This window comes from Micropterus salmoides, unplaced genomic scaffold (genome assembly GCF_014851395.1).
Source record: "Micropterus salmoides isolate LMB-PRFRI ecotype aquatic unplaced genomic scaffold, ASM1485139v1 Ms_hic_scaffold_20, whole genome shotgun sequence".
Classification (NCBI taxonomy): domain Eukaryota; kingdom Metazoa; phylum Chordata; class Actinopteri; order Centrarchiformes; family Centrarchidae; genus Micropterus; species Micropterus salmoides.
This window is the reverse complement of record NW_024041151.1, coordinates 5098227-5113282: the sequence shown is the minus strand read 5'-3', so window position 1 is coordinate 5113282 and position 15056 is coordinate 5098227. Positions and strand designations below refer to the sequence as shown.

General features: G+C 39.6%; 1 protein-coding gene across 2 annotated transcripts; it reads left to right on the top strand.

Annotated features, from left to right (window-relative positions):
• Window positions 1–3133: 3133 nt before the first annotated feature.
• On the top strand, window positions 3134–11571 carry polm (polymerase (DNA directed), mu). 2 transcript variants are annotated; one of them, XM_038733465.1, is made up of 12 exons: window positions 3134–3232; window positions 3417–3660; window positions 4542–4707; window positions 6078–6176; window positions 6260–6430; window positions 6523–6594; window positions 7333–7453; window positions 7529–7661; window positions 8446–8548; window positions 9714–10004; window positions 10081–10164; window positions 10247–11571. In XM_038733465.1, the coding sequence occupies exons 2-12, from the start codon at window positions 3464–3466 to the stop codon at window positions 10373–10375; spliced, it is 1566 nt and encodes a 521-aa protein (XP_038589393.1). In that variant the 5' UTR covers window positions 3134–3232; window positions 3417–3463; the 3' UTR covers window positions 10376–11571. The 2 variants fall into 2 exon arrangements, with proteins under 2 accessions (XP_038589393.1, XP_038589394.1); XM_038733466.1 differs by having other exon boundaries at window positions 3143–3660; window positions 10242–11571.
• The last annotated feature ends 3485 nt before the right edge of the window (window positions 11572–15056 follow it).

Here is a 15056-nt window from a genome sequence, read left to right as displayed (position 1 = left end):
CCCTACACCGTACCCTTCACTGTACCACTTCAGTGGTGCAACATAGAAACCCCACTGCCAACTAGCATTTTGGCGGTTTAATTACAGAGTTACATAAACACGGACAAGTATAAACGCTCACGGCGATGTTGCCTATAACACTAACTAGGCTAACCCTACGGTGTAAACTCGACGCAGAAGTATAAAGTGGCCTTTAGCAGATCTGTGAAGCTGCTTAGCCATGGCGGTGGTTTGAGCTAATGCTAACATCAGCATGCTAACATACGCACGATGACAATGCTAACATGCTGATGTTTAGCGTAATTTTTACCATGTTCACCATTGTAGTCTAGTGCCTTAGTATGCTAACATATGCTAAATGGCGATAAACAAAAACTTGAGGCTGATGGGAATGAATTAAAGAGTTTTTCAGCTTTTTGGTTGTAAACCGAAGGACTGGACAAACATTTTGACCTGATGATGGCACTAGATGAAAATTTAAAGGGTTATCAAGGTTCTTGCTCTTTCGAAAACAAAATGGTTTAAAGTTAAGTTGTTTTTTCAGACCAGACAACACTGCTCTCAGCCAAGAAATAATCCAGCACATACATTTAATTCTTTGTAAAGGTTAAACACAGTTTTAATGCTAATTTAAGCTGTGGAGAGAACTCTGTTGTGAAGTTTGCGGACGACACCGCCATCACCGTCCGGATTTCAAACGACGATGAGACTTCATATTGGGAGGAAATTCATAATATTGCAGAGTGGTGCTCAGAGAACAAACTACTGCTCGACGTCAGCAAAACTAAGGAGTTGATCGTTGATTTCAGTATAAAGTAAATAAAGACACACGCTCCCGTCTACATCAGTGCAGCTGAGGTGGAGCAGGTGAACAATTTCAGGTTCCTGGGAATCTGCATCACAGAGAACCTGACATGGTCGTCTCAAACCTCCACGCTGGTGAAGAAAGCTCAGACTGTTTTTCTTAAGGAAGCTTAAGAAGGCCAAATTTCTTTGCCAAGTTCTTGTCAGCTTTTACAAAGAAGCAATAGAAAGCATCCTGACTGGAAACATCTCAAACTGGCATGGGATGTGCACGGCCCAGGACCGGAGGGCTCTGCAGCGGGTGATTAAAACTGCTCAGAAGATCATTGGTACCCATCTCCCGAGCATCAGCGATATCGGTGAGGTGCCTGCGCAGAGACCAAAGGATACTAAAGGACAGTACCCACCCAGCCACAGCCTGTTCACCCTGCTGCCTTCTGGGAAGAGATATAGAAGTTTCTGCTTCCGCACCACCAGACTGCAGAGCAGCTTTCCCCCCCCAAGCTATCAGACTCTTAAACTCTAATTCATCCTCAGCACTGCTTCATTGAAAACTATATATTGTTTATTTCTGTTACCATTTTTATAATTGCTTCTATATTAATGTATATTATCTGCTATGTAGCAGAAGGGAGTTACAAAGCTCAATTTCATCATATAACCTGTTATATTGTGACAATAAATGTACCTGCCTACCTACCTACCAAACCAATTATTGGTGCTATAGCTTCATAGTTAGCGTACTTGCAAGAGAGTGTTATTGAGCTTCTCATCTAACTCATCAATAGGAAAAAGAATAATTTCTTACCGAGATATTGTACAGTGAGGATCAGTCAGTTAGCGCCTTAATATTGACCAACACTATAAAGAGAAGAAGTGAGACATTAATGATCCGTTTGTAATCTCTGAATTTAGCTGCAATTCATATTTCTTCTGCAGATGTTTCTGATGAATTGTTGTACAGGCAGGTAGCGATGAGTAGGTACAGTCATGCCTGACCTGTTTCTTGTCGAACTATGAAATGAGTTGAAGGTGTTCTGCTGAGCTTATAGCAGCCTGTGCATCATAAAGGGTGGATGCTATTATTGGTAACTGATGACAGTTTATCATCCTCATCATCTGTACTGTGATGGCCTTAAAGTGGAAGAACCAGCTCCACATGTAAATTTGTTCAGCCACATTAAGTGGTGTAGTACATTTTGACGTACTTGTACTTTAGGGCTACTTTTGTAGTTCTGCATTATGCTACTTTACACTTTTACCCCACTACATTTCAGAGGGAAATATTGTACCTTTTACAAAAAAAGCTGTTTAGAAGTTCCACCAAAGAGAAATTTCTCTTCTAAACTTTCCATATTTTATCATTTAAATACTTGTTTGAGGCCCAAAGAGGTCATACTTTTCAAAGTCCAAACAAGAAAGGATTTTAAAACTGTTTAGCAGAATTATGTTTGTTTTGTTGTCCACATTACTACATTTCGGTGACCCTTTGAAGGGGCCCGACCCAAAGGTTGGGAACCACTGGACTTTGGAACTGTATACAACTAACTGTATATAAAGTAGAAAAACTAGCTCCACCTCAAGCAGCTACAATATTAAATTGATGCATCAGTATTGACAGTCTAATAATGTCAGATAATATAATGTATAATGCATTTACTGTATATCAGTTAAGTTCAAACTTATTTTTAGTTAAAAAAAACACACACAAAACACACATAAACACACACATATATATATATATATATATACGCACCAGCACGTACCTTGAGATCCTCGGGCAGAGGTCTGTTGTCTGTTCCAGAGTCTCGACTGAAAACTAAAGGGGACAGAGCGTTTGCTGTCAGGGCCTCGAGGCTCTGGAACAGCCTGCCCGAGGAAATCAGGTCGGCTGAGTCAGTGAACACTTTTAAGTCCCTTCTTAAAACGTACTTTTATAGGAGAGCCTTTCCCGATCTTATTTGACTTTATTTTATCCCTTTTATTTTATTGTATTTTACTAATTTTAGATTAATTTTTCATGCTCTTATCTTGTTTTTTTGTATTATTCTTTACACTTGTTAAAGCACTTTGTAACTTGTTTTTGAAAAGTGCTCTACAAATAAGGATTATTATTATTATATATATATATATATATATATATATATAGGCAAAAATTTAAAAAAACTAAATTATGAGAATACTGACTTACTATCTTTGACTTACCATGACTATTTTAGTTTATATCACAGCTAACTTTTTTTTTTGTAGTGGCAGCAGTGGGCTTCCATACTGGGCAGTCTGGTCTGAGCGTTTCTAGTCGGAACTATTTTGGTTACGTGCAGCTGGAGCTGCCTCCTACACAGCTGCTTCCGGTTGCAGTGAAACAGAAGTTTTCTGCTGGAAGTGGTTTTCTTTCTCTTTAACCTGACACAGAATATGAACCCGGGTACGTTAAACACTTTAACTTAGCTTCGACGTAGCATTTTATTTGTAATAATTACTATTTTACGATAAATAGCTTTATAAAACTAAGCTAGCAACAAAGAAATGATGGTCAGAATTAGCCAAAAAACACATTGAATATTTAGCTTGTTATAGAAGACATGGGCTCTAATGTTACATGTTTGTAGGCTTCAACACCAGAGGGTTATGAGATTATTCAGCAACAGAGTGAAACATGGTTCCATTAAAGAGAAGGAAACTTGTCCCATCACATGCTGGGAACACTGGGACTAACCTCAATGGAGAGAAAGTGCCAGCCAAGTTCCCCCAGGTTGTTTTATTCCTGTTAGAAAGAAAGATGGGAGCCAGTAGAAGAGCTTTCCTCTCTCAGCTCGGGCGAAAGAAAGGATTTCAAGTGGAGGAGATGCTCAGGTAAGATTCACTTTAATGATCCAATGCAGGGAAATTAAAATACGTGAACATTTACTCAAGTACTGAACTTAAGTACTAATGTAAACTTTGTCTTTTCATGACACTACTATGCTACATTTATCTAACAGCATATAAAATATAATGTTTTGTAATAAACCAACCACCGGTACAGCTGAAATGATTAGACGATTAATTGATTAGTCAGTTGACAGAAAGTTAATTGGCAACTATTTTGATGAACTTTTAAGCTAAACGATGTTCAGGTTTGGACTGTTGGTTGGACACAACAAGCATTGTGAAGGTGTCACTTTGGGCTCTGGGTAACTGTGATGGCATTTCTGAGTATTTTCAGACTTTTTTTTTTTTTACAAACCAACCAATCAGTCGATTAATGGAAATAATCAGCAGATTAATCCATAATGAAAATAATCATTAGCTGCAGTCTGATACAAAATAGATCAGAATGAGCTCCAGCCTCAACAACTACAGCAGTAAAATCCTGCATTGCATTAATACAAGAGGAAGAATAAAAATCTGATTAGTGAATATATAATAGTTCAACAGTCACACAACATTTTAATGCTTGTAAGTAAGTAAGTATATTTTTCTGATCATACTTACCTACTTTTACTTATAGAACATTTTCCATGCAGGACTTTTAGTATTTCTACAGTGTGGTATAAGTACTTTTACTTCAGTAATTCCACCACTATCTCACCAACTGTTTGATGGATTATGATGAAAGTTGGCGCAGATATCCAGACAATGAAACTTAACTTAGTTGTACATACTGTATTGCTTTTGTCTATTTGTATATTATCATATTATGTCCGTCAGGAAGCCTGTCGGCCTGTGTATTAAATAAGCTGTTGTGTTCACAGTAAAAGTGTCACACATTTAATTTCCGAGAACAACTCTGGCGCTGAGGTGAGGGCGTGGCTGGACTCACAGGACCAGAAACCTGCTCACCTTCTGGACATCAGCTGGTACACAGAGAGCATGCGTGAAGGCCAACCTGTTGAAATACTGGACAGACATAAACTACAGGTACATTTTACTTTACAAGACTAATTTCCTTATTATCAGACCCGTATTGAGAAGGAAATAAAGGCCCAAACTTTAAACTTTTAGAATTACACTTCTGAATCCACACATGATCAAGAGACTAACTTTTGCTTATATAGTTTTATATATATCTGCCCAATTGTTAATTATTATTATCGGTCGGTTAGTTTGTTTGTGTTATTGTGTGACTTTGGTGTTTTAACAGGTTAGAAACACCAAATAACACAAACAAACCAACTGATTGAGGCAGCAGTAGATCAGAGAGGTACGATTTCTATTTTTGTCAATGGAGTCTGGTGGCTTTGACGAAAGCGATATACTGAATATTTCTGGTTAAACAAAAGGATCTTACTCCTTAAAAAATCTCTGTGGGGAGCATTTCCACAATGTTGTCAGACACTTATAATAACAATCTGAGCCTCTCAGTGGCATAAACAAGCGCTTTAGTCGAGGCACTTTGACGGTACGCTGCCCTGTTTCACTGCTGCTGACTGCAGCAAGCTCCCTCAGTACTGGACCAATTTCCAAAATCATTGTCCAAATAAGTCACATAGACACAGAAACATGGGAAAACACTGAAGTTACCCTTTAATGCAGGACCAATTATGTGCGACAGGATGGCAACAACAACTGCCCAACTTACACCAGGAGCGCACAATCCCTCCATCAGTGCTCAGACTGTCCACAGCAGGCAGAGAGAAGCTGGACTGAAGGCTTGTAGGCCTGTTGTACGGCAGGTCCACAGCAGACATCACCTGCAACCTATGGGCACAAACCCACCTGCGCTGCACCAGACAGGACTGGCAAAAAGTGCTCGCCTGACGCGGTTTTGAGTCACCATGGGTGATGGTCGGACTAATGCTGTGATTTACAGGGAAGACATCCTCCTCCCCCATGTGGTACCCTCGAGAGCCATTCCCCCCAGAAATGTCCGGGTTCTTGCATGTGTCTTGGTGGAAGAGTGGGATAACATCTCACAGCAAGAACTGGCAAACCTGGTGCAGTTGATGAGGAGGAGAAGTACCGCAGTATTTTATGCAGCTGGAGGCCACACCAGATACTGACTGTTGATTTTGACCTCCCTTTATTCGGGGACACATTTTTCTATTTCTGACATAAACTTAATTCAGTTTATGTCTTAGATGTTGAATCTTTTTATGTCCATACATAAAAGCAGTTGAAAGTGAGAGGACCTTTCTTTTTTGCTGAGTTTATATTAGTGAAGAGTGAAAGTCAAGTATATTAACATTTATCTCTTAGTGAAGTCCAATTTTTCTTTAGCAGTTTGATGAATACAGCTCTCGGATTTCCGTTGCATTTGTCGTGTTGTTTAATCCCTCTTTGTGTTTCAGGATCAGCGGATCAATGAAGCAGAGGTTGAGGTGTTCTCCGTCCCCAGCTACGCCTGTCAGAGAAGGACAACTCTAGACAACCATAACACCACCCTCACTGTACGTCCCCCAGAAAAAGCAAATCTCATACATGACACCTGCACCACTGACATTAAGCTATAAAGATATGTATTGTGTCTCAGGATGCTCTGTCGCTCCTGGCTGAAAACGCTGAGCTCAGTGATGAGGAAGGACGAGGTGTCGCATTTCGACGAGCCGCCGCCGTGTTGAAGGCTCTCCCCAAACCGGTGACGAGCATGTCGCAGCTCAGAGGGCTTCCCTGTCTGGGAGAACACTCACTCAGAGTCATCAAAGTCAGCAAACATCTACATTTCTAAACCTCTTTTGGCTACTTTATCACACTCAAAAGAAGATCTAACAATCAATTTTTGCTGTTTTCTCGTAGGACATTTTAGAGAATGGAGCATCAAGTGAAGCTGAATCCACAAAGCAGTCAGGGCGGTATAACGCGCTGAAGGTATGTCAGCTGTTTTGTGGAAGTGTAGATTTTATCTGTCTCCATCCGCCAGTCTGAAGAGTCAACAGATAATCATTTAATTTTTTTTTTCGCTCTTAAACAAAATCATGTAACGTTCATAACATTTTAGCTAATTTCTTGTCAAATATGGCACAATTTTACTTCTTCAAGGCTCTAAAAACCCTTTAAATTACACATTAAGAGAAGAAAAAACACTTCTTGTAATTGTTTTTTCTTTTCTGCTTAAATTTTTATTGGGAAAACATTAAGTTATTTAAAAAAAATGTCCATTCTTCATAGAGTCCTGCAGCTGCAGTTTAACAGTTATTATTCAAAATTACGTCCACAAAAAGTGCTTCTTTTCAGACTATTACAGGTCTCAACATCCTGGAAAGGATCCTTACGAGGGTCTCCCGGTGACACCCTTTGTTTTTAACAGGGAACTGAAGTCTAGTCAAGCTCAAATCTCGCTCTCGCGAGAGGCGAGTTGTTGCCGGAAAAGGCACAATTAGCACTTTTTGTGCTGCCGACCGAAGTGTCTACTGCACAGATTTTTGCCAAAATGATCCTTTAATGGGAGTTGTTTTTAATAACGAGAATATTAAATATTTCCAGTCTTTTATTAAAAAGTGCTATAAACTAAATAAGATGAAGGAGTTTATGATTCCCTGTTGCTTTGATTTTGAATGGGTCAAAGCTTTATTACACAATTGTTTTTCATCACTATGTGCATTTCAGGCTTTGACAGGTATCTTCGGAGTTGGAGCGAAAACAGCAGACCGATGGATCAGAGAGGGGATACGCAGCCTTCAGCAGCTTCAGGATTCAGGACAAACTCTCAATCGAGCTCAACAAGCAGGTGTGTCTCTGCGCTCTGCGGTCATACTGCGTTCGATCAAGTCTCTCTTTCAGTTAATAGTTTGTTGACTTTCAGGTCTGGAGCACTATGATGACATCAACCAGCCGGTCACTAAGGCGGAAGCCGACGCCATCGGTGAGATTGTGGAGAGAGCTGTTGTTTCTGTGTTACCCGGTGCACAGATGAGTCTGATTGGAGGATTCAGAAGGTACAAATCAAATAACACTGACACTTTCCCAGGATAAACGTTAGAAATTAAATTTTTTGAGCAGTAGCTTTTTCTGTTTCCTCCACTGCTGTTCACCTTAAAGCTTAAAAAATACAGAAAAACAAAAGTGGAGTTTTGCTCACTGCTCAATTATCATAGTATATTGTAATAGCAATTTTTATATACTGCCAGTTTTCCAACATACTTTCGTACTTTGGCTGGTATGATCGTGAAAGTTTATTTCGAAGGGTTAGATTTAACTCGGGGAACCTGCAGAAACCCTGTAGTTTGACAACAGTTTTCTCTCTCTCTTTCTCTTTCAAATTGGGGAAACATACATGCCTGTAGATATGAAAACTTTAACTACAATTCCCAATTTGCATTTAGGTAAAAAGCATCCAATCACAGAGCTTAAAATGTTGTTAGATGTGCTGCTATCAGCGGGTGAAAGATTACTGAAAACACAATCTGCAGTTTAAGTTAATTCTGTTTTCAATTCTGTGTCAATTTTAGATGAATTCAGTACCAGTGACGCTGTGTTAAGAGTACTGAATTGACAAATGTAGCTGCAGCTCACCGGTACTGTAGTATTCAGAGCATTTAAATAATTAAAACTGTTGGTCTGAACATAAACATGATACTGTGATTCTATGTTCGGTGACATTGAGGAGAAAGAGAACATTTAAAATGGGAATACGGGATGTGGAAAAACACATCTGGAACGAGCTGCTCCTCCTATGAAATTTCAGACTTCAATGGAAGCGTCTCTTGTGACTCTCTGCAGAGGAAAGCTGACGGGCCATGATGTCGACTTCCTGATAACACATCCAGAGGAGGGCAGGGAGGTGGGACTGATGCCTAAAGTGGTCGCCAGGTTGGAATCGCAGGTAGACTCTTGAGTCTGTCGTGGTTTTTATAAAAAGTCACGCAGTGTCTCTCTAAGGGATATCAGGAGCTAGAGCCCGACCGATGAGGGGTTTTTAAAACCGATACCGATTTTGATATTTAAATGCTGATATATTAGCCGATATTCTTTTTTTCCCCCCTTCTTTTTAGTAACACATAACATAAACAAAGATTATCCCTAACATCTTTCATCTGTAGCTATGATACCTCACCAAGCATGTAAGAACGTGACACAATGCATTACATTTACATTTACTCATTTGACGCTTTTATCCAAAGCGACTTACATTTGAGGAACAACATACAATCATTAACAGAGCATCAAACACAGCACGAAATCTACAACTGACAATACATAATATCACATATCGCATCAACGCAGTTTAAAAATAAACTTTGTTTTTATTGTTATAAATAGTTGAGTACTTTAAATTAAAGTACAGCTGATTGCTGATTGTTTTGGAGTAGTATGTAGCTGCGGTACCGGAGGCTACAGTTTCAGGACCGCCATCCTAGGACCAGAACTGCATTTGTAGAACCCTTGTTTACTTTGATACTGCCCCCCGAAGCCAACTATCCTTACCACAACCATCACCGAGTGTGTGCCTAAACTTAAGTTATTGATTATATGCTGCTATGATGACCGGTACACCCTACAGCTGCGCACATCGGCCTCACGGCCCACGTGCTAGCAAACCTTCTTCGTGTTGCTGTGCATTACCACCACCACTCCACTAGATGGCTCTGTCGCAAAAGAACTGCGGCCTCAGGAGTGCGGGGGTCCTGAATCTGCAGCCTCCGGTACTGCAGCTATATAATATCTTATGTTTTGCGGTGGATTTGTGGGTGTGTGGCCAACAGGGGAGCTGCTAGAGAGCGTCCTCTGGTGGACAAACTATGCAACAACAACACTCATAACATGATTGGAGGATTCGTCTTCTTTCTCTCTGTTTCTTTGTCAATTATCAGCTGTTATTAACACAAATACAGATTTATCTGCTGTTTGCTCATATCGGCGCAGTGATTCATTGGTCCTTCTCTACCAGAAATATATCAGCATTTTCCCCTAAAGACGCCTCTTTTTAATAATCGAGATTCATATTCTCACTCCACAAAAGCTTTAATTATAGTTTCCCGTCTCTCAAGGGTTTCCTGTTGTACCAGAAAACTACAAGAAACTCTTACCTGGAGTCTAATGACGGTCCTGCTCGGCCCGCCTCCAACATTGACCGCTTTGAGAGATGTTTCTCCATCTTTAAACTTGCCAAGGAGGAGAAGCGAGGAGCGACACAGCCAGAGACACTGACAGAAAACGGTGTGCAAATTCTGCAGACCAAACCTGCCAGACACAAACCGTGGAGAGCCGTGAGAGTGGACCTGGTGGTCTCTCCGATCAGCCAGTTTGCTTTCGCTCTGCTGGGCTGGACAGGATCCAAGGTGACCTTTCATAAGTTACCTAGGATAGGATGCTCCATAGTGAATGATGCTTCCACTGACTCCATATTCTCTGCAGTTGTTTGAGAGAGAGCTACGACGTTGGGCGGGGCACGAGAAGGCCATGTCTCTAAGCAGCCATGCTCTGTACGATAACAAACAGGTATAAATATACACCTCTTGTCTTTCTTCTTGCAAAATAAGTAGGATGCAATGTTTGTTTAGTTTTTTCTGTTACAGAGTAGATATCTGAGAGCGACGTCGGAGGAGGAGATATTTGCACATCTTGGTTTGGAGTACATCCCACCGTCAGAGAGGAACGCCTGACCAGACTGCTGAGCCCCTACAGGAGGACCAAGCGGAGTCCCATCTGAGGTTTATAACCTGGAAACAGGAGGCTAGAAGGGAGGGTTAAAGGAATAGTTCAAGATTTGTTAAGTGGGTCTGTTTGAGGTACTTATACACAGTCAGTGTATTAACTGCAGTAGATGGAGGTCAGCGCGTCACCAGCTTGGAGAAACAGAGAGTTGGACGGAAGCTAATCAATAGCAAAACGTATTTTAGGCACCTAAAAAAAGGCCCAACGACAGCTTGGCTCCAGAGGCTGTATACAGTATACGGCTCCAGCCGCCTGGAGCAAAGCATAGCGCTGAAAACACAAAGCGTACACTGGAACTGATATAGATTTATTTCAGTGGGCCTTCTTTTAGGTAGCTAAAATACCAAACCATCTGCTGCACAGCTGTCCACAGCAGCACGTTGCTTAGCTTCTATACAACTCTCTGCTTCTGCAAACTCTGGACATGCTGAACGCCATCTGCTGCGCTCACGTTAACAAGACCTCAGCTGTTCAGACCTAAAACAGCACCCTGCGTTTAAAAAAAGATAAGGGGGCTGTATTGGCGTGGGCGTGTTGCTTCAGGAACCGGTGAGACAATGCAACAAGATCCAGAAATAGTGAGCGACAAATCCACGAGTTTGAAGGTTTATTAAAACATTTTTGAAAGTTTTTATAAAAGTATGACACCTGATTTTACAAATCTGGAAAATGATGACAATTGTTTTATAAGGACTGTTTTAGAGAGGTGTTAATTCGACTGTACGATAATTTTAGTGGCTGTAGTTTGTGCTGCTGTTGAACTGTATTATGTTATACTGGCAGGTCTTTCTGTTATTTTATCCACCCCATTTATATCGACGAGGACACAGTTCAACAGCACCACAAGGTTTTGTTTTTTGTCAATATTTTGCACGTTCAATGCAGCTCATATTATTTAAGAATAGATATGTTTTACATGTAGTGATTTCTTGACTTTTACAGTACTTGTTTCTTGTCTTTGTATATTTTGACTGTTATGCATCGAAACACCAAGTGAAACTCCTTGTATGTGAAATCCTACTTGAAACTACTACTTACTACTACTAACAATAATAAACCTGTTTCTTCTTAACTACAACCTCCCAAATGATCATACAGCTGAACCAACACCTCTCTAAAACTGTTCCAACAGCAGATGAACTGAACTGTATTGCACTGCTTATATTTTACAATAAAAGATGTATGAATTAAGTCTTTTAGGAAACATCTGGTGATATTTTATATTTGCCACAAATGGTAACCTCATGGTGACGCTAATCAACAAAACGTCATGGCAATCAATAAAATAATCACAGAGATACATTTCAGTCTGGACCAGGCATCAACATCAGTTTTGAGGTACATGTATTTTACATGAGTTTTTCCATTTTCTGCAACTTTAAACTTCTACTCTACTACAATTGAGGGGAAATACTTTACTTCTTACTTTAGATTCAGATTAATCATACGAAATATAATCAACAAACAAATGATATCAATAAGACTTTATTGATTCCTTGGTGAAATTCCCAAGCTACTCCGGCTGTCTAGATAGTTAAAACGTAGGTCACCATTTACCAGCTGTGACGTTAAAGTGATGAAATGGGCCATTCTGCAGTACTGCTGGTACTTTTTTAAAAGATGTACTTTAAATACTTTAAGTAAAAGATCCAAGTACTTTTTCCACAGATGGAGTCACACACTGCTAGAGTACTAAAAGAGTACCAACTGTGGTTTGGCAAATAAACACTTTAGGATTGAGGAATTTTCTTTTTCATTTGCTGTCGCATGTTCTTCAAAAGGTGCAAGAACGAAATGAGCTTGTGTTCTAAAAAGACAGAAACAAAGCTGGTTTCTCCTGAACAGTTCACAGTGTGATGAGATTAAATCTGCTCTCATGTTAGAGAAGAGACTTGATAAGAGCAACAGTTTGATCTAATCAAACAACAAAAGAGCTGAACACTGTAAAACTACAGATAATAACTTTTCAAGCGGTTGTTTTTCAAAGATTTTTCTACTTTTATATTTCTGTACAACTCGTATCGCTTCAAATACAACATGAAATGTTTTACTATATGTTGTCTTGTGCCTGCGTTGCAGGAACATTTCCCCACAAATACACCTGTGAACTACTGACCTGTATTCTGCAACGTGCTTGTTGTCTTTATCTGTGGATTCACTCAAAACAAAACCACACAGCAGAGAGATGAGATGTGAAGGGAGCGTGTAGTCCGTGATGGAAAGACACATTTACCAAAGAACTAAACCAGATACTTGAGTACTTCCATTTTATGATACTCTACTCCATTTCAGAGCGAATTATTGTTTCAAAATGTTCTGACAGCTATAGTTGCTTTTACATTAAAACATACGATAAGCTTGTGAAGTAGAACAAGTTGTTAAAGATTAAACCAGTGGCTTCCAGCCGTTTTGACAATGTTGTGTTGTGGCCCCTTGTCACGTTTCAGATGTCTCTTCTGAGTTTTTAGCAGTTCCACCAAAGAGACATTTCCCTTCTAAACTTCACAGATGTTTAGTTAAAATGTAACCCGTTGAGCCCCAAAGAGATAAAATGATGTAAAATATTACAACTCATACAAAATTTATGTAGGGGAGACCGGGGATGGTTGTAACACAGGTCAGTTTTAACACCTCCAATTTTTCCAATCAGGAGCAAGTTCTGAATCACCTGATTCACTCTGCAGATGCTCGGTTCAAAAACTGTGGCTGACTTTTCGCCGACTTGATAGTCAAACGTGAGCTGCAGTTGATCTCCGTCCACACCAGCGTTTTAGAGTTGATCTCCGTCTATACTAAAACGACGTTCAGATACACTGGGCATGCGCGTGCCGGTGTAAACATGATGCAGACGGTCTGTTCCGTAGTTACAGAACATTTGGCGAAAGAATAAAGTACTACAGACGAATAACCAGATTTTATTTTGCATGGACCAATAACGAGCTGGGACTGTTTCTGAATGTAACACAGGAATTTAAAAGCGACAGTTGTGACGGAAAACAGACTGGGAATCGTTGCAAAGTAAATACGGCGACATGTAGTACAAGTGTAGGCTATAAGCGTTATTTGCATGGTACAAAATATTTTAATTAAAATATCAAGTCATCCTGTTTCTGCTTTGCATGACTTATGAGACCCAATCAGAGAGCCAAAACGTGAGCGTCTGCGTCATTGCTCACGATGTACTTACTTATACAATAATACAATAACACAATAATACAGTAATAAAATTAAACACAGGCTACAGTATAGAGAACACATATATACATGCTATAAACAAAACAGACAGAGTGAGACAATAGTGCAATGAGCAGAGTGCAAACGATGCAGGAGTAAATTATTATTGCCATTATTGTTGTTATTATTCTGTACATTAATCATCTCATGACTCTTCAGATTTATCTGGTGACACTTTGGAGAGGTCTGACCCCAGGTTAGGACCACTGGACTAAACTAGTTTACTATACTGTATAACGTAGTAAATTTACCTCAAGCAGCTGCAGTAAAATGCTGCTCTAACATAAATGCATCAGTATTAACAATCTAATAATGTCAGATATAATCAGATATCTGTCACAGGAGACACTTTACTGCAGAATGAACAACTACATATACACAAATAAACTAGCCTTGCCTATGTTTTGTTGATAATACTTTGTACTTAAATAAGACAGGACTTCTATTTGTAGCCTAATGGAGTATTTTAACATTTTAGTTAAGTGGATTTGAGTACTTCTTCCACCGCCACCAATTTGTCCCTCACATTATTTATTTATTATTTAGTATTCCTCTTGGCTTTTCCTTGTAGAGGGACATGTTAGGTAAATAAAGAGTGCTGTAGTTACCGAAGAATAGTTTAAAATGTATATTTATTACTTTTAATAAACAACAACAAGCTAACTGTTGCCTCCCCAGGAGCTATAAGTCCTTCATCCACAGTTAAATGAATTCACATTAACGCAAACTACATCCCGTCTCTTCTCACAGAAGTCGAGACTCGTAGTCTCCTCAGTTCAGGAGGATGTCTCCTTCACCCTCACAAACTTTTGGTTCACACATTCGGTGTCAAAAACAATGACGTGTCAATGGTGATTTAGAAACATAAAATAAACCGTCTTTTTCACCTTACTGCATTTCCAGCAACTATAAACACACTTATTGATAGTCTTGTGTTTTTGTTTCATATAGTTCTCCTGTCTTAAATTTGGAAAAAATATTGTTTTTTGTTGCAGAAAAGGGCTGTACATGAAGAAGTGTGTGCACATGTTAAAGAGAGTGCATGTGAGGGGAGACTGAGGTGTGAGCACTGACACCGCCTTTGATGTTAAACCGGTATTTAGAGGTTAATGAGGCTGTTAGGAGGAGGTGACGGAAACGCCTGTGAGTTCACACTCATACACACACACACAGACGGGAAATAGTGTCTGCAGCTCCTGAGAGTCTTCTTCTATAAACTAGGATATTGCTAATATAAAACCTGAAGGGCAAGAATGTATTTGTGTGGTTGTTTGACTTATGATTATTACTAATATTCAAGTCCGAGAACTAGGCGCAGTGGTGGAAGAATGATTTGGATTCTTAAGTAAACTTAGCATTACAACTATGCAAAAGTCATTCATTCAAACTCCAAGTTTAAGTACAAAAGTATTATTCAGAAAGTAGCAAAAGAAAAAGTGTTG

Bases quoted from the DNA above. Each gene is read 5' to 3' on its own strand.
- polm (XM_038733465.1), top strand. From the start codon at position 3,464: ATGGTTCCATTAAAGAGAAGGAAACTTGTCCCATCACATGCTGGGAAC. The intron at 3,661-4,541 runs GTAAGATTCACT...TTGTGTTCACAG, and splicing joins CAAGTGGAGGAGATGCTCAG to TAAAAGTGTCACACATTTAA. The intron at 7,662-8,445 runs GTACAAATCAAA...GACTCTCTGCAG, and splicing joins CTGATTGGAGGATTCAGAAG to AGGAAAGCTGACGGGCCATG.